Source organism: Armigeres subalbatus, chromosome 1, assembly GCF_024139115.2.
Source record: "Armigeres subalbatus isolate Guangzhou_Male chromosome 1, GZ_Asu_2, whole genome shotgun sequence".
In the NCBI taxonomy this organism is placed as follows: domain Eukaryota; kingdom Metazoa; phylum Arthropoda; class Insecta; order Diptera; family Culicidae; genus Armigeres; species Armigeres subalbatus.
In genome coordinates this window covers 82,166,736-82,186,654 of record NC_085139.1, presented here as the reverse complement: position 1 = coordinate 82,186,654, position 19,919 = coordinate 82,166,736, and the positions used below count along the sequence as shown (strand labels likewise).

Below are 19,919 nucleotides of genomic sequence, written 5' to 3'. Positions count from 1 at the left end.
TCTAGATTTTGAGTGATTTTTATTCAAAACGCAGTCTTTTTAGTACAGTTATTTTCACTCAAAATGAAGTCTTTGAAAACTACTTAAAATTAAGTACTTAGCGAAAAACTCAATTTTGAGTGGTTGCACTTAGCTGTCAAGATGAGTGAAAATGACTTAATTTTGGATTGTTTCGAATTTCAGTGAAAGTTTGGATTGATTTATCTGTCAGTGTAGAATCAAATGAGCGTGCTAATTGACAAGAACCACACAAAAACAAATCAGTCTATAGACGAATCCAAGTACAAATAAGAAGAAGACACACGACGGTGTTAACTTTGACAGATCCTACAGCACAGCATAGGAAGATCATTTTAAAATGCTTATAATAAATTCTAGACAAAATGTAATTAAAATCTGATTGAAGTATGATACGGAAATAGTTCCGAACTGTATGATAGATACATTTTTGGAAAATATTCAAAAAATTGAGATAAGCTTCCGAATATGTAATTCAGAACTTTTTCCGTATCGTACATCAATCAGATTTTAATTACAATTTGTCTAGAATTTATTATAAGCATTTTAAAATGATCTTCCTATGCTGTGCTGTAGGATCTGTCAAAGTTAACACCGTCGTGTGTCTTCTTCTTATTTTTACTTGGATTCGTCTATCGATCCTTCGATCCATCGCGTAAATAAATCTCGGGTACTTTTTCAAAACGACGTATGTCGCAAATTGTAAACAAACCCGTTTTCAACAGCATATGGCATCAAATTCATCTAAAAATGTGTATATCTTCAAAGCTACATGAAAATGTGTTTTTAAAAATGTAAATCAATATTTTGCAAAACGGTGTAACATCATTGTTGAAAATATTGCACATACACCGCTTAGCAGAAAATGTACTTTAAAAAGTGTTTTCGAACAACTAAATAGTTTAAAACGTGCATCTGCTTGTACTTTTTCATCACTGATTTCAAAATTAAGCATGTCGCTTAAATATTCTGATTTTCGTTAAGAAAAACATTTTACGTTGTTTTTCTGCAGCAAATGTTGTTACGTCGTGTTGTAAGTGTTGCAATTTTTTTGTCGCATGTGCGTGAAACGTTTCAACTTGACGCAACATTTCGTCGTATCAAGAATGCAGCGTACGGAGCAGCGTAACATTTCGACGAAAGTAGCATGACCTCGGTCATACTGACGTATCAAAACGACGTATGTGATTTATCTGTTGCAGAACGTTGTAACATATATTTTTATCAAAATAACTGAAATATTCATACGCAGTGCAGATTTCAAGGTCAGTGACGATGAACCTTTTCATAATGTATCGTTGAGGTGTATTCAATTGCAATAAAAATGATTAGTTTCTAAATAGGAATAAAAATGAAATCTGAAAACTTTCAAGCTCATTTTCTCAGCTTGATCAAAATGTTACATACGCCGATTTGAAAAAGTTCCCGAGAAATATTAATTTCAAATTTTTATCTCCGGATGTGAGCTGCAGTCAATAGAATAAGGCATTTTATGAGACAGATCGAAACAGCTGTTTTTCTCGTGTTTATCTACTTTGACAATTAGTGGGAGCCCGTTTGTTTGGTAATTTCGCACCGAACATTCCGATGGGTCCCATCATCAATTCTGCCTGTTTTACTTTTCGTCTACCAGGGTTTTAGAACATAATTTTTCATATGATTCTTAAAATGTATCATTAGATAATTCATACCATTGCATTCTAAGCATGAAATGCTGAAGAAAACACGAATGTAAAGTAAAACGTTTCAAACATTATTTTGTGTTCGGACCTAACGAAATGTTCACGCAGAATCATACCAAAACAAAACATTAGAAGTAAATAAACGGGCCACCGCGAAACGTCTCATAAAATGGCTTATAATATCATGTCCTACAAGCTGGAATCCCGTTGGAGCAAGCGGGGCATTAAAAAATGCCCAAAGTGTGGTGTTTTCAACGGTCACCGGGCTTCACAGTGCAAAAATAAACAGTGTCGTCACATTCTGAACGGGAAAGCTAAAGGTACCTCGAACACCAGTGGGAAATTGGTGCAATTGTGTGACCAACTTGTGGCGGTTCAGTTGCAAGCCGAACTCGAGGACCAATCTGCAAAACTATACAGCATCCGGAGATTGAACGGAAGCAAGGAAGACCGAGGATTTGTGGAAATACGCGATTGCCTTGATGGCACGGATGAGCAACTTGAACTGAAAACAGGAATTTGTTATGTGGACTGTGAACCCCATACTGACAGGGACGGAACTTGTCAACATGTGCGGGTTGCAGCAGCCACCGAAGACATGGCCGAAGGCTTGGTCATCATTAAGGATATCATGGAAAAGATAGACGCCAGTGAAATCGAAAGGCAGGAAATATGGAAGCAACAGATGGGTTCTGGTGCACATGACCCCCTAGTTCAAAGAGTTTCGGATCGTATGTTTGTGGTCAAATGCTACGATGATCTGCATCAACTAGTCCCGTACTGTCATGTGAAGCTGGAGCTGCCATCGAGGTAATGTAAGCTATTATTAAGTACAGCACTCGCTGCAAGAGAGGGCAATCACAGAAGCTAGACTCTATAACACACCCTATACCAGAACCTAGATTTAGTTAAACTAATGTATTAGCACTCCTACTCTGTCTTATATTCCGACCGTTTCTTTCAATGTATCTTTCTAATGTATCTTCCTTGACCTAAAATATGGGGTAACCTGTAGGCTTCCGTAATGACAATAAATAAATTACAAATTACAGTGAATTATGTATTATGTATTATACTTATTGAAAATATTTGTTTCAGTATAACTTGCGACTGCCAATGTCGCAACCAAATGCACCAGAAAATAGTTGCGGCTGCCGTACTCAGCAGTCCAAAGTATCAGTTCGAATATGAGACTATTGTAAAGCACTTATTGATTCCATCGAAACAACTTCCAGACATTTCGAGTCAAACCAATTTAGTTCTATTGCAAAATGATTTATCATCAGATGAATGTCAATCCTCTCAAGCAACGGAACAATTTCTGGTTACAACTATCGATGATCCATCAGCTTTGACAAATGCAGACATGCAGCTGATTAGTTGCCAGCTTGAATTTGAAACAGATATAGCTCAGTCTAGTTTTACCGATTCTTGTAAAGAAGAAAACGTTTCTAGTTCTCCTGTTATAGAGCTAATTAACAGTTCAAAGCGTTGCATCTCACCAACGGCTACATTTACTCCCAGCTATGACGAAAACCTTCAACTTATGGATTGTCAAATAGAACTAATGGATCAATTCAACCTTACGGATCAAATCGATTTTTGTCCATCGGATATCGAACTTAGCGACGATAATGTTGTTTTTCCCGCCGATGAGGAGCTTGGCTTGGTGGTTGAGCATTCATCAACTACCAGCCCTTCGGAAACAAATGTCGAAATGAAGCAAACTACAAAGAAGAAAAATGAAAAATTGCTGGAAGTTACAACCAAAAAGACCGCTTTGAAACATGCGAGTAAGATTGATAAGGAAAAGATGAAAAAGGGTAGTTACAATGTGCGCAGATTGATGCGAGTCCTGGAGTCAAACGGAGTTGTGTTCAATAGATTAACGAAGGCAGAAGCGAGCTCCATGGTGGCGACTAATTCCTGCGCCAATGATAAGGTAGGCTCTAATGGCACCGCTTCCCTACCTTCGTTCGAAGCAACGTTATGCAGTTTATCCTTTACCGGTTGGCTGGAATCTGTGATAGAACAAGTAAAATCTTTGAATATTTGGATGTAATATAAAGCAGTTCTAAGCAATTTTTCTTTACATTTAAAACAGTTAAATTCTGCGATGCGATATGAAGGCGATGGGAAGCCTGAAATGCAGATTTTTTCCATTCATGAGGTGAGTTAATCGCATATCCACATGCAGAGACGCTGGTTATAGAACGTTAATATACATATTCGCGTAGTACTGTAATATTATTTTGATAGTGACAGTTTCGTTAGACTTCTACGGACCGAACATATCGGACTAGAATCCATGATCATGAATCATAATTTATGGTGGATTCTACATTATTGGCAGAACATTTTTCTCATTCTATGATCATAACAAATATGGTTTAATAACCGGCATCTGGATGGATGTTGGAATAACACAGACCTGAGTCAAGATCATGCATACCATTACTCGGGAAGACAACAAAATTACGCTTTTTGCCTTTCTTGTACTGAGTATTTTTTCAAAACCAAACTGTTTATAAAAGTCCCTGAGACCCATGGTGTTATATACCAATCGACTCAGTTCGACAAATTGTGATGTCTGTGTGTGTCTGTGCGCAAAAAAGTCTAGCTCAATTTCGACTGGGAATCATGTCCCATTGTTCGCTATTAAAACTTAGACGGATCGGACTATGAGCTTGGAAGTTATGGCCAAACACACGCGCAAAAAAGCAGCTCACTTTTTAGGCACTCATCCTTAACCGATTTGCTCACAACAAGTTGCATTCGGCTGAGAATCCTGTCTCATTGTTTCCTACATTGGAAATTTGCGGGATCGGACAATGGGTTGGAAGTTATGGCCAAAATACAATCTTTTTAAACCAAAAACGCGTAAAAAAGTTTAGTTCACTTTTTGGGAACTTATCCTCGTTTTATCGTATCTCGTTTTATTGTCTCAGTCGATTCTTTGACTTATTTAAGGTCAACTTTCCCCAAGAATCCATGTTTTTGAAGCCTCTAAGGGAAGATCCATAAAGTACGTCACGCAAAATTTGGCTATTTTCAACCCCCCCTCCCCCTTTCGTCACACTTTTTGTATTAAACCTCTAAAATTTTTGTATGAGTCGTCACGCTGTTCGGAACCCTCCCTCCCCCCTAGGAGCGTGACGTACTTTGTGGATGGCCCCTAAGTATTTTTAAAATTGAAAGGGTGCTGTGTTTTTAAGATTGGCCTGATTTTGAACGAAAATCGGGTGAATTTTTCAGGCCGGTTCACACGTGCAGCAGGTTTTTGTTTTCGATTGTAAAAGTAGTTAGAGGCTTCAAAAACATGAGTTCTTTGGGAAAGGTGACCTTAAATAAACCAAAGAATCGATTGAGCGAATAAAAATGTTTGACGAGAAAGGTCAATTCTCGAGGGGAGGATTCTCGAATCGAAGTGGAAGTGGACTATATTTTTTATCTATTATATTTGGTAAAATGCATTCAAAATGTTCATAAATGGTATTACAGTTAAACCTCCATGAGTCGATGTTCTATGACTCGATATCGACTCATGGAAGCAAATTATTCCATATTAAAAATTATTTCTGGGTTATTTACGATGGTCCCTTCAAACAGCATCCCTTGGATTGTATATTCCACATCTCGATATTTCCCTGAGTCGATGGTCCCTTCAATATCGACTCATGGAGGTTTTACTGTAACACAAGATAGTAGTGATACAGTAGCAGACACACACCGAAAATCTGGTGGAACGAGAGTGTAGAAGAAGCATAGTGCAACAAAATGGAAGCGTTAAAAAGATTCAACGTTAACAGCACCATTAAAAAAGCAATCATGGTGAGAAAAACGAGAGCAGTTTTTTTCAAGACGGAAAAAGTTGGAAATTAGACAAAAAATGGAAGAATTAGCAACATCTATCGACCCTCAGATAAGTACAGCAGCGTTCAGGAAGACATACATCGTGCGGAAAAGTTCTTCGACGTCCATTTCGGTAAAAACGACGTGGATCTTGAAGTAGCGTAGCAGTCATTGTTTTATCTTCTTAGCGCATAAATTTGACAAGAAAGTTAGAATGTCTTGTTGTCCAGATGATTAAAAATTAAATAAGTTTCACCTCCCATAAAATAAGCTTTACTTTACCATAGAAGATGATTTCTCAATTATTGGTCATCCCATAGAAAAATTCTGTTATTTACAGTGCTCTGACATGTAATTGTGAGAAGTTTTCTTGATTTTTACAAAATTTCCATCAGTTTCAAAATATGATCACCTGTTGGGGCAAACTGAACACTCTATATGGGGGTAGAACTGAGACCTTAAAAATTAAAAACATAACCTCAAACTCATCGAGCTAGGCTTTCATATCGTGTTATTTTCGTGTTTCGTGTTTCGTGTGAAGGGGTCTTGCAATAAGTATGACGATCCATATACACAAAATCATATGCTTCATACAAAAAGTTCGACATACATGTATGAGGCCTGCTGAAAGTGGCAAATTTTTGTGTTACGTAATCAATCTTCTTCTATTCACCATGGAAAACGACCATATGTGACCTCGCTTAAGAATAGGGAAATAGATTTTCGGATGTTAATGATCCAAACACAATTTTAGGTGTCTCATACAAAAAAACGTGGCAGGAAGATGGACAATTGGGTAATATTTTTGTTGGATGATCCATAAAATAGGTTACCAAGGCATATAATCACGAGTAAGATAGTTTTCTTCATATTTCATAAGGGTGTCCATACTGCCCCATGGGGGTGTCCAATCTGCCCCGTTACCTTCCAGAGAGTAGTGAAAAATCAACTATTATAAAATCGTCGTATTTGATTGAAATTGCCTTATTTTCAATACGATTCAAAACGGAACAGGTAGTCAACGAGTAATAGTATCACGTAATTGCTAGAAATCCGAATTATATTCAATTTAAATCAACTAATATTGATTAAAACATTAGGGTGTCGATATTGCCCCTTGCTCCCCTACCACTAACATTCGGACCGCTGTGCCAATACAATATTCAGGACCGTAGAAAATGGGATAGAATCTTGAGCAAAAGAACGACAAGTCGGCCCCATCGAACGATAAAATTACCTACAACATGTTAAAGCAGCTGAAACCGGATGTGACTAACATGATCATCAGACAAATCAACGATATGTTCATTGGCAGTACTTTGACAAACTCTCTCAAGGAAATTCGAGTAGCAACAATTCCAAAGCATGCCAAAGATCAATCGACAATCGAAGGCAAACGACCAATATCGTTGGTGCCCACTATAACGAAAATTATCAACAGTGCGGTACTGGAAAGAATACAGACACACCTACACAAACAAAGCAACATACCGGATCTCTCCTTTGGATTCCGCAAGAATATGTCAACGTCAACGTGCCTAAACTTTGTAGTGAACACGATCAAACAGAACAAAAGATACAGTCTAGTCTTGACCGTCATTCACACAACACGGTTAGTACGGTGCAAAACAAATTTCAATATTTGGTAACAATATTGTTTAATAAAATAACGCCCACAGCAAAATAATGGCGTGAGTTTTATGCTGGAGCCAGAAGCATAGCTGTGTGTCATCCGGCTGGGAAAAAATAATACATACTCCAATGTAAAGAAAGATTGAAGGACATAGGAGACGTGACGTATTCTGAAAGACAAATAAAATTAGTTGACTACCTTATAACACAGTAAATGACCGATAGGGAATGAACTCATGATCAGCGCTAGACGGTAAAACAAGAGATAGAGTCACGTTTAACTGAGACCTTAGCCACCTATGTACATGAGAATAGACCATATGATGCTTTCATCCACTATCCTTTTCTCTACATGACTAATAGTTTGACCACCTAAGGTAGTGAGGAGGATCAATCAATGTCTTCTTGAGCCCATCATCGAATGGAAGCTCACGAAATGGTTTGAAATCTTTACTGACTGATTCTAGTTCCGAGACGATGATGATGCTATGCAAGGCCGTCATAAGTCCACAAAGATAGTATTAGGCGTTTTCTTGGAACATGGTTCAAAACATGTAGTTGTTAAAATAGCAGGCTCAATTTTTTTAAGATTGTTTGGTGAACGGTTCTAAACAGTGGCCAATTTTGGCTTTTCGATTCAGTTTCGACTGCTTTCACTAGATAATTTTCAAAACTTTGGACGATTATTGATATTCATCAAATTGTAATACGATATTATAGTTTCAAAATAAGTTTTCATGAAAGGTGTTTATTTCAAATATAGTCAGCAATTCAAAATTTAACGAGGTGTATCGTGTATACCTATACCATATACACATCAACATAATTGTATTTTATGTGACCAAAAGATCCAATGAGTAGTACATATTTTTAATGATGTTATTCATATAAATCAATGCTTCATAATCGTAAACTTCATTCATTTAGCTAGGAAATAGACGCAATGAAGCATTACCATACCATTGATAACTGAATCTTGGACCAGACTTTAAAGACTTGAATTTTGAAGAGCGGGTTAGAACATGACCATTTGATTACTGAAATTTATGATATCAGACAGTACTGTAAAGGATATGACGCCATAATCTTGATCAACCGTCAAAATATTGCTTTTTGCATTGAAACTTTTCGTTTCGTCACTGAAACTATTGACACTTGTCTTCAGCGACTGCTTCCGCGATAGAGCATTTGCACATTTCATTCACTCATACATCTATATTGCTGTCAAAATGTGCATTTGACAACTAAATTTTAAGCTAAAAGCTCTATTTTTGACACCGGTGCACTCACACAACCAATCGACATCAGTTGTCAAAAAATCAGGAGTACCAACTTGACCACTATCTCCTTGTCGCCGAGTCTGGCGCTGAGTGCTTGGCGCGGAAACCCAAAGGTGGGAATAAGATTTTGGGACTTATGCGCAATAATGGAAGCTCTCAGAATAATATGTCGATTTATTGCAATAGTACTTAAATTAATTTATTGTATATTTACGATACCATTTAAATTATTTCATGTTGAAACAAAGTCCACTAGTATGATCCCATCACATTACATCAAAGTGTTATGGCTCGGCTGCGGTGGTGGGCGCGGTGACGCGGTTTGACAGAGAATACAGAATTACTGTCAAGATGCGCCGTTGCGTTAATCGCTGTAGAACCACCTTTACTTGGAGATGGCATCAGTACCACCCGTTGTCAACATAGACTACTATTCGGTATTGAATGTCGGCTCCAAGAAAACATTAAATCAACTTTACATGTTAATTATTCGGAAAACATTCATGCGCGTGATGAGCTTTCATTATTATTATTATTTGTTTTTTAAACTGACAGACTGCGGGAAGGGAAATGTATCGGTATGATCACAATACCCAGACCGCAGTGACCTAGTGAGCAACATAGCTTGAGTCGTCTGCTAGTATTGTGTATCACATGGAGAGCCCAGCCGAGATACCAGTCTATTAAGACTACAACTGGTCAACTCTCGAAAAAAAAAAATAACTTTGGTAGAATTTGAGGCCCAGTACAATAAATTATTAGGGGCCCTCCTTAGCCGTGCGGTAAGACGCGCGGCTACAAAGCAAGACCATGCTGAGGGTGGCTGGGTTCGATTCCCGGTGCCGGTCTAGGCAATTTTCGGATTGGAAATTGTCTCGACTTCCCTGGGCATAAAAGTATCATCGTGTTAGCCTCATGATATACGAATGCAAAAATGGTAACTTGGCTTAGAAACCTCGCAGTTAATAACTGTGGAAGTGCTTAATGAACACTAAGCTGCGAGGCGGCTCTGTCCCAGTGGGGGATGTAATGCCAATAAGAAGAAGAAGAAGAAGACAATAAATTATTATGTATTGTATATTTTATGCTATTTCAAAGAAAATATATTTTAAATGTTTTTGCCTTTCCCGTATAGGGTAAAATACCCAATAGTGGACCCCCTAGTAGCGGAATTTTGTTCTTCCTGTTATAAGGAGTAAAAATGTTCAACATAATAATTCTGCTTGATATCTATAACAAGTGCTGCATCTCCTCTTCACGATACATACATAAAACATACAAATACACGACGTTATTCGTTGAAATTGACATTTTAAAGTATGACTGAATTCGCCCTATAGTAGACCCCCTGGGGGTCCATAATAGGAAATTGCCTTCCTATAGTCGACACTACATTTGATTTTCATGTTTCGTTTCGGGACGTTCTTCTTCCCCATTGTGGACCCCCCAAAATATTCCTATAATAGACACTCTTGTGTTTATTTTTTATAGAATCGTAAAAAATCATCTAATTTTACTTTCCATAGCATTTCCAATGTATGTAATCAAATAATAGGACTGTAAGGTAGGTTCTCCCGACGGAATTTCATAGCAAAATATTTACATTGTGCTGTAATAATGCAAAAACGGCTGGAGGGTCCACTATTGGTTGGGGGTCCACTATTGGGCACTTTACCCTACTAAGTATACGTAAAGGCTATATGATCACTTCAAAACCAAACGTTTGATAGAAGGCTCGGAGACCCATAGTGTTATATACCAATCGACTCAGCTCGACGAATTAAGGTGATGTCTGTTTGTGTGTATGTATGTATGTATGTGTGTATGTGTACAAAATTTTGTAGACACACTTTTTGGAACTTAGCATTGGCCGAATTATTCGCAATAAATTCCATTAGACTGAGAATCTTGTCCCATTGTTTGCTATTGAAAATTGCCAAAATTGGACTATGGGATCAGAAGTTATGGCCAAAATACTATTTTCTATGCGCAAAACACGCTAAAAAACACTCACTCATTTTATTTTTGCACGAGAAAGGCATCAACACTGCTAGATGGATTAATCAGTGTTTTTCACTATGCATTTACCTCGTTACGCGTAACAATATTTCAAAGCACCCCCATCCCCCATATTTTCTGTAACAAATCATTTTCATTTCAATTTCATTTTCATGATGTACAAGGAGCGACAGGTCACCAGCGTAAATCCGAGAACTTACACTTTCCATAATACACCGATGGAGTGGGAATAGGCATCGCAGCGACATTAGCCCTGCTGCTTTTAGGTTTTGCGGGATACACGAGAGGTGTATTTTGCCTAAGGGAGTAGGATGTGAGTGGGATGGGGTGTGGGGTTTTATAGATCATAGATGCTGTTGGGAGAATTTTAATTAGCATATAGTGAATTCAGATGTGATTTACCTTGCTTCTATTGTATATTTTCTGGATATCTCTCAATAGTTTTCATGAATTAATTTGAATTGCGCAATCAACAGAACGACATGAGAGCTTCTGATTGCAGTCCCCAAATTAATTCATGAAAAAAATGTTACTTAGGACCTTTTCAAAAGTTAAGCGAGAGTTGGATGTGCAATGGCCATTGAGGTAATTTTTAGAAACTATAGTTTCAAATACAATGTGCCTTTTGGTATTATGACCATAAGGGGCACGCCAAAGTAAGGTTCCTGCCAGAGTAGCCGCGCCTACGCGACGTCGCGCGAAAATTGCACGCAAAGGAATAACAATCAATAATAAGGAACTCGAGTCGAGTCGAGTCAAGTACGAGACACTGAAGACGGCCTTACTGTTGAGGTCGAAAGTGGTGGAATTCAATGGGATTGTATTAACTCGTCTTATGACAAGTGAATAAGGAACTGTAAAATCGCATGGACGCTTCGCTTCGCATTGCATTTCGCGTCTACTCTGGCCACACCCTAACCGCGATGTGCGATGCGACACGACGCGACTCACGCAAAGGAATAACAATTATTATCAATGAACTGTCAAACTGCACTGTCGCGTCACGTCGCATAGCATAGTGACGTCTATTCTGAAACCAAAACAGAAAAACAATTCTTGTTATTTTGAAGCATGCCTTGACTGAGGAATCAAATAGGAACCCACGCATTTGCCTGGAATAAGGCAATTAAGTCAATGATTCCTTCTTTTAAAACGCGCATTTTCCCTGTATATGGTGTCTTTAATATGTTTGTGCTTCACACGCGTTTGTCCATAATAAGGAACAAGAATATAAAAATGAGTGAATAATTCCTTCTTGAAAGGCAAGAATTTGCCCGAAATAAGGTTAACGAATGATTTCTTCTTTTAAAACGCGCATTTGTTCGGAAAAAGGCAAATGAGTGATACATTTTTTAGACTCACACATTTGCCTGAAATACGCCTTCTTTCAAATCACGCGTTTGCACGGAGTATATCAAACAAGTGGATGATGCCTTCTTTTGGAATATGAATTTACCCGCACTTATAAAAATCTACAGTTTCATTGAACAAATAAAAAAAAAATACAAATACTGCCGTTACACGCATAACTGTCCCATGTACATAGGAATGCCCGTTTACTAGAAGTATTAGCCGGAAATAAGGTGAATCATAATTGAACGCTTCTAGAAAAGCACACATTTTAATATAATAAGGTCATTTTTTTCAATGACTGATTTAGGCTTGTAACGGGTGGCAACTAAAACATTGGAATGACTTCAATACTTTTCTATTACAATAAAAATGCTTTCACCGAAATATTACTATATGTGAATGAATCCTTAAAACATGCCGCCTAAACAGGAAGTATTGCGGCGCGCATTGTACACTTTATCAAGTGAACCAAGACCATAAGAAAAGTACACGGTCGAACATTTTAAGCGTGAAAATGTTTCGAAAACTGTCATAGCATTTTTTGGTCAACTAAGCTCCATTGTAAAAGCAGAATCAGAAGCAGTATTTCAAAATTCGAGGAGGCAGAGCCTTCCAGCGGTCATGTCATACCAGCAAGACTACGCTGCTGCCACTGGCGAACCATGGACCATATGCTAATATTCATTAGTTTAAGTTTGAAGACTAATGGCATCTCTTTGTATAACATAATCTATTATATCAGATTGAACTGTACTCCTTTGTAGTTTTTTCTTCCGAGCCGTTCATTTTATTCCAGTTTTTTAGTTGCCAAAATCTTTTTAAAGGTATGAAAAAAATTCTGGGATATGATCCATTCTGGGGAATGGTTTTCGGGGGAATGTTTCATTCTGGGAAATGGTTTTCTGGGGAATGGTACATTCTGGGAAGTGGTTTTCTGGGGAACGGTTTTCTGGGGAATGGTTTTCTGGGGTATGGTTTTCTGGGGAATGTTATAGAATCGGCAATAATGTGTATCTAAAACTGTTGGTATCGTGTCAGTGGTCACCGGCCCAAGAAATCGAATTCATCAGCTAGCTCGATTTCGTCCACACCGATAGCAAATCGATCCAGATAATATTGTTTCATCTATTACAATATTGGGGGTTTTCCAATGTTTTGTTAAGGGTTATAATAGCTCGCAACGATTAGTTGATAATTCAAATGGAAGAAATGAAAGAGGGTGATTATTAGTATTGAAAACATGCAGCATGGATGTGAGAAGTTCATTGTGATATTCTCACGACGATTATTTACAGTAGTGAAAATGAATGTGTTATGATTATAGACAACTATGTTTCCGAGTACTGTGATTGATATCTGAACTAATTTCAAAATAAAAATAATATGATGTATGTGTGTAGTCTCGAATTAGTAACAGTGCTATATAAAAGGCAAAAAGGGAATAATCTTTAGATCCTCGGATCCGTGATTGCAAAACGACGTTGTCCATCAAAGCTCGATTTAAGTACGAACTGTGTTTGTGTGTAGTACGAACGAATGCTATTGGCTGCGTTTCTTGACGGATGAGTTAAGACGTGTACAAGTACATTGGCTATCTCTGTCTTTTATATTCTTCCTTACTTCTTCAAAGTAAGGAAGTTTTCATTCTGGAATGAAAGATATATGTGTAGTTCAGAAAATAATGTAATCGCTTCTCAAGATCGATTGCAGTATCGATTCCTAGTGGCACCACTAGTGTGCATCTTTCTCTGAAGAGTAAAAATACATTTAAGCTCTGGAACTTGACAGCATTTAAGCTGATCACAAAGTTGTGCCTTTGCCCAGGGTATTTTCTGTAACAAATCGTAACAAAAATGAAAACAACCCAATAGTGGACCCCCTAGTAGCGGAATTTTGTTCTTCCTGTTATAAGGAGTAAAAATGTTCAACATAATAATTCTGCTTGATATCTATAACAAGTGCTGCATCTCCTCTTCACGATACATACATAAAACACACAAATACACGACGTTATTCGTTGAAATTGACATTTTAAAGTATGACTGAATTCGCCCTATAGTAGACCCCCTGGGGGTCCATAATAGGAAATTGCACCACTAGTGTGCATCTTTCTCTGAAGAGTAAAAATACATTTAAGCTCTGGAACTTGACAGCATTTAAGCTGATCACAAAGTTGTGCCTTTGCCCAGGGTATTTTCTGTAACAAATCGTAACAAAAATGAAACAACCCCACCCCCTATTGCAATATGTACGTAATATTTGAACAGACTCGAAATGATGAGTGAGAGATTTTTCATTCTCCTTTGGATTTATTTCCTGATGACTTTGATAAAACATAAAAATGTATTCTAAAATAATTTTGCTAGCTAAATTTCTAATTTTCTATTGGTGCGGAAAACAAAAAAGGGATGTGTTTATGTTCTAGCATTGGGCGCTCAAAATCATTTAATAGTTTCCCATAATGTGGTACCTATTCTAATCTTCTTTTTCTCTCGTAGAACTTTTTCCAGTGTCTTCGATCTCGTTTTTCAGTCGGACATAGACTAAGAACACCGGACCATAATGTTGTTCTCAAAGACGGCAAACACAAAGGTTTGACCTGCCAGATCTACAATTTCACATGTTACAAAAGTCTGCGTAATGTGTTTAAGACTGCTAAGGTGGTTATACCTAATGCTTGATACAACGTTTAACATATCCTGATATTCCTTTTCCCCATTCCACAGACTGCTTTACAATTTGAAAAATCTTTTTGTCGATCTGCTGACGGTAGCTTCGAAGAAATGGATCTGAGTGAGCTCTTAAGTGAACAACAAACTACCACGAAAGGAGTTGCAATAAAGCCATTTGAGTATAAGACTTACATAAAGATGGGAACTTATCGTGACGATCCTAGCGAGAAAGTTCACTACTTCACCTTAGAATGGATCGGCGGAGTGCTACCAAAGTGCAAGTTTGGAGAACTGCGAATTGCATTCGAGTACGGACATAAGGAGAATCATCTGCACGTAGGACCACCCGGACCGAAACCTGGGAATTCGACATGGGACATTTCGGCATCGAATAAACTACTCGCAGTGAACGATAATTCACATAAAAGGTTATAATGAGGTGGAATGTGTATAATATACAGCTAGTAAAGAATTAACTATGTCTATCGCGCACAATTTTAATAAATATTTTGTTTTACAAATAAACAATGATGACTAACCTGTAGTTTTAGTTCTAAAATATAGGTATCGCGAACGTGGTCTATTATAAACAATTTTGAATAACTTTCGGAACAATCAAATTGACAATAACTTGATAAACGATCCATACGGTAGAGTTATTCAAAATACATGTTTGTATTTATCAATTAATAAAATATTTCATAAACCGCCATGCCTCAAGAAAAATGCACAGAATTAATCATGGTAGGTAGTAGGAAATAGATGTCACTCACCAGTTCTCTATTCCGCGTTAGTTTGCACTCGACACAGGATGGTCTCGTCCATTAGCCTTCGCCACTCTTTTCGATAGACGGACTTATTCGCTGATCGGAACAGTTTGCATTTGGTTGCTCCGCTAATGTCCGAATATAAGAAGTAGTAGGTTGACGCAACCAGTAATTCTTGGTTGTAGTTTTTCAATGACCATTCGAATACGTTCAACACACAGTCATCATTCAGCAAGGTTTTGACAATATTTTGAACCGACCGCTCCACTGCCGGTAGCAGATATTTCTGCGATAAACTCAGTGCGTCCAGACTAGCTTCGATGACCTTCGGTGGAGGGGCCATTCCCGTCAACTTATTCACCGTCTGCAGCCTTATCAAGTAGAAGAAATACTTCAAGCCGTCCACACTGATATCTTCCTTCAGAAAAACTTCATTATTTTTCGATTCGATGAAGTGGTCCCCATCAAACATCCGCTGGAACACATCGCTTCCCTGGATCAACAAGTTCTTACTCACTCTAACGCTGTCGATCGTTCCACTAGCATTGGTCACCTTGAACGTGACCTTCTCCTCGTTGCTGTTCTCATTGCAAATCGTCAGCGTGTTATCGAACTCTTTGGCTACCAGCATTTCGCTAGGCGTTCCGGTATCTTCTTCCTCGCCGCAGATGCACAGATTCTGAGCCAATGTAGTCAAACCGGAACACGCGGCTACGCTCAATCGCTGTTCGTACAGTTCCTCCTCTTCGTCGTCGTTTTCATTGAGGATAATGTTCATCACAGTTTTCAAAATTTTCATATCGTAGAGTAGCTTATGGAGTAATTTGGTATCGCGGACGACGTAAAGCACAATTATGGAGACTTGCAACTGCAGAGTGCGCTCCCCGGTGCGAAGTATGTGAGCAATCTCCCCTTGGCCATAGCCGGTTTCCGAAATGTTTCCGAACAGGGTCATCAGCTCAATACACACGGATTTCATCTATTGAAAAAGAATAAAGATTATAAGTTTTGTTATGAATGGGAACCGAACAATTGACTTACCTCATCACAGCTCCAACACCTTGTGTGGGAATTGTACGGCAGTTTACATTCATATAATCGAAACACAAAGTCCTGTTTTAACAAGGGCAAAAAGTGGTCTACATGCTTGATGATGTTCGCTATAATCTGGAAGGCGCGTCCTCTTGGCTTCTTCGTTTGTTTGCAAATCTTCAGCAATGTGGCCAACGTTCCCGGATGAACGAATTCCAATCCTTTGTGGGATTTCGAGATCGACCATAGCAGCGTTAGAATTGGTTGCATTGGATTCTTTTCGAATGCCTTCGAGGAAACAATTTCTAATTCAATGTCATGGATCTCGTTGTCGTCAATTGCATCGTCGAAGCTGCAGTTATTGCGTTTTCGGGACTCTTGTTGATTGAGCGGTTCTTCTTCGTCCCGATTAAGATCCGGGGCAGACATTAGATTCGTGTTGGAGTTGTCATCGTACAAGTATGTTAGAATGTCGAATTCACTGCTGGTTTTAGCATCTTCGGTATTATCGTCGACCGTATCTGGTTCAGCGAGATTTTTTTCGTCAGAGGTTGCAATGTTTTCTGTGTCTTCTTCGGCGTCGCTACATATGGGCGAATATATATCATCGTCCTCGAATTCGTTACCCTCGTCTGTCCTGGCAGGACTTGAATTGTTGCTGAACGGGTTTCGCATGCCATTGTAGCTGGTGCTGGCATATCCACTGCTACCACTTTCCGGCGATTCCGGTGCCGATCCATAGGGATCAATTTTAGCCACCTTTGAATGCTGATAATAGCTAGATGTTTTAAAGTTAAATAATTCATCACTTCGCTTCAGTTTCGCTTTTTGGCTGCTAGATTTTCGTTTCGAGAACACACTGGTATTCATTGTTTCCTCATCGTCGTGTTTGATGTGGTGCACTTCCTTCTCGGCAATGATGTTATTGAGAACCCCTACCAGGAAGCTCACTAGACCATTATTGAGTAGAATCTCGTAGCTTAGATTATCAAATCGGTACTGATAAAGGGCGTATAGGATTATGCTAAGTTCGTGACTTTCTTTGCACTGTTTGGCTAATTTCATTAGGGTTTGCAGGGCACCGCTGCGTCGAATATGACCTCGATTGCACGCTTCCTTGGCTAGCAGGCATATCACACTAATGCAATAACGCTTCTCTGAATCATCTGAAACCAAAAATATCGTTACGTAATCATTGAAAAGTTGTTTTTGTTAATCATTCACATCTAAAATATCGCATATTCAGGATATGTAACAATTTATGTGGGATGGAATAAACAAGGCACAAACTTACCTAAATTAGCATACATTATGAGGTCCGATGCCATCGTTATCACATCGCAGGCGGTCAGCTTCGCGATAGCATCGGGATTTGATGCCAAATGATACACAATTTTCAGTGCCAACGTTCGAAACTGACTGCTCTCGGAGCAAAGGAACACCAAACATTTCATGCCGCAGCCCTGCTCACCGTATAGTTGATCGGCCACCTGAGCACTGATCGTAGATGTTATGGTTTGTAGACATTTCAGAATCCCGATGAACAGCTCTACCGTCTCCTTTGCCTCCGGCATCTTAAAATCTTGAGAATCTCTCCATCGGTAGCTTTGAATCAACTGATAACCTACAATGTCGCAATGATGACTGTTCTCCATATGTCGCACAATGTTCTTGAATTTCTCCTTAGTTATGGTACGGTCGGGGGCGTGCAAGCGCTTGATTACAACCTTCTCCGTCTCTTCCCCAAGCGTTTCCTCATCGGTGGGACTTTCTACAGATTCCAAAGCCTTGGCTTCATTTCGTGCAAATTTGACAAGCAAATCGACAATTTTTTTTATGCATCCCTGGCCAATTAATAGATTACGAACTGTTCTCTCATTCCACATCTGTCTTATGGCCCGAATGGACATTATCAGAACGGCAGTGTTGTTCGAATCGGTAAGTATTGACGTTAGAGCGTACGTTGTATTACTGCTACTATTTTTCCCAATGGAGTGCATTATTACCGGAAATTGTGCTAAATTACCCAGTAATCGACAACCGCGGCACTGAATAGCTGGATTCGGTATATTGGCTATAATGGAGATCAGGGGCGTTAGGATTCCCTCTTCAAATGCCTAAAATGAAAACAATGATTTAAAATCTCTTGAAGCTCTCAGTACTATCAAAATGAAATCAAGACATAAATTACAATCAGTGTACCTGCTGTTCGAATGTGATGTCAATAAACCCTTTGATATTTTTCAACTTACCTGTCTAGCACACTCCTTCCGTACGCAACAGTTCCCGAGGATGCTAAGAACCACTTCCAGCACCTTTTCGTACGGTTTCGCCAGCAGGCTCACCAGCAGACGAATCCCGTCCAGCTCGAAGAAAAGTTCCGTCCCTGCTTCCGTGTTGATGACCTCCGTTCGTACACGTACCAGTCTCCGGTAGACGGTAGCTTTATCTGGGGACTTTTTCAGCTCCTCAAGCAGGTTGGCCACCTGCGCACGGTTCATCCTGTCGAATTCCCAGGCGTTCCGGAACAGATTTCTATGCAAAAATCGAGAAAAAATATGGACTATCGATCCGAACTCAACTTTTCTTCACATTGAATGTCAAAACTGTTTGGTAGTGTCGGCAAGCAGATGGCGACACGTAGTGAAAGTTGTCAGCCAAGACAATATCCATTGCCCGATAACGGCTTCAAAACGTTTCAACCGGTTTCAAGCAAAAAGCTTCTTATTTGGCAGCTTTTATGTACAACTTTTGTTCGTAAAATAGCCGATGCACAAAGTTTATCATAAGACACCAAATTTGACATAGACTGGCGATTAGGAATGGATCAATTTCACATAACAATTTACATAACACAAAAAAAACACAAATTTGAACCCGCACCCACCGCTCCGCGACTTGTTTATAACATTTCCTTTATATTGTGCCATCCTAGATTGTGCCTTGCAACAAAATGACAACTTTCGTGATCAATTTCCAAGGCTCTCATAGATCTGAAAAATTTCTCCGCAGTACAAAAAGCACGTGCTATCCGTGCACGTGCTATTCACCGCCGGAATGCACTACGTGGCGACCAAATTAAAAAAATATATCAAGGTAACTTTTTTTTCTGAAGGTATGTTTTTCTTAGGCGCGTATTTTTCGTTGCGACCAAAAATCAGCGGAAGAGTAGATTTTTTAATGAGCGGTACAGTACCAACCCACCCCCATCTGTGACGCATAAAGCCTAGTACGCAGTTCTCAAGGAAAAAGGTCAAGGAAAATTTGATCAAATTACCAAAGTAATTTTGGCAATTGATAAAAAGTAGTAGATAGAGTAGGCGAAAAAATATGTTTTGTGTTGTCACCGCTGTCACCAAGCAGGTAGGTAATTGTTAATAATAGCTGCAACTTTTTATTCTAAAAAAAACATCTCTTGTAGCATCTCTTGGATCAAAATCATTACAAGGACTTCTGGAGGAACACTGCTCCTAAAAAGTGAACGGATGTGTATCCTCCTCGCTCGTATCAACGTAGGGGTGCAGCTAAAGATGCTTTTCGCTGAATGATGTGGAAGGTACGGAAGGTAGTATAGTACTTGCCCTCCATGGATCCTGGATTAACATATGGATA

General features: G+C 38.9%; 2 protein-coding genes across 4 annotated transcripts in view; one reads left to right on the top strand and one right to left on the bottom strand.

The window, feature by feature from the left end:
• Positions 1–18,923, bottom strand: part of LOC134227556 (uncharacterized) — a 53,655-nt gene extending 34,732 nt beyond the window's left edge. The window contains exons 1-5 of one of the 3 annotated variants that reach the window (XM_062709148.1): positions 18,560–18,923; positions 17,602–18,424; positions 16,317–17,473; positions 15,282–16,254; positions 14,915–15,223 (exon numbers count right to left, since the gene is read on the bottom strand). In XM_062709148.1, coding sequence (XP_062565132.1) covers positions 15,289–16,254; positions 16,317–17,473; positions 17,602–18,424; positions 18,560–18,808 — 3,195 coding nt within the window. In that variant the 5' untranslated portion in view covers positions 18,809–18,923 and the 3' untranslated portion in view covers positions 14,915–15,223; positions 15,282–15,288. Of the gene's footprint in view, positions 1–14,914; positions 16,255–16,316; positions 17,474–17,601; positions 18,425–18,559 lie in introns of those variants that run through there. The other 2 variants (XR_009983697.1, XM_062709134.1) reach the window with 2 other exon arrangements.
• Positions 1,818–15,013, top strand: LOC134227568 (uncharacterized protein C2orf42 homolog). Its single transcript, XM_062709159.1, has 5 exons — positions 1,818–2,510; positions 2,799–3,735; positions 3,805–3,870; positions 14,335–14,496; positions 14,563–15,013. The coding sequence occupies exons 1-5, from the start codon at positions 1,870–1,872 to the stop codon at positions 14,941–14,943; spliced, it is 2,187 nt and encodes a 728-aa protein (XP_062565143.1). The 5' UTR covers positions 1,818–1,869; the 3' UTR covers positions 14,944–15,013.
• Positions 18,924–19,919: the final 996 nt, after the last annotated feature.

Excerpts from the sequence above, each read along its gene's own strand:
- LOC134227568 (XM_062709159.1), top strand. The coding sequence starts at position 1,870 with ATGGCTTATAATATCATGTCCTACAAGCTGGAATCCCGTTGGAGCAAG. Across the intron at positions 3,871-14,334 it reads AGATTTTTTCCATTCATGAG|AACTTTTTCCAGTGTCTTCG; the intron begins GTGAGTTAATCG and ends TTTCTCTCGTAG. Across the intron at positions 14,497-14,562 it reads ATGTGTTTAAGACTGCTAAG|ACTGCTTTACAATTTGAAAA; the intron begins GTGGTTATACCT and ends CCCATTCCACAG.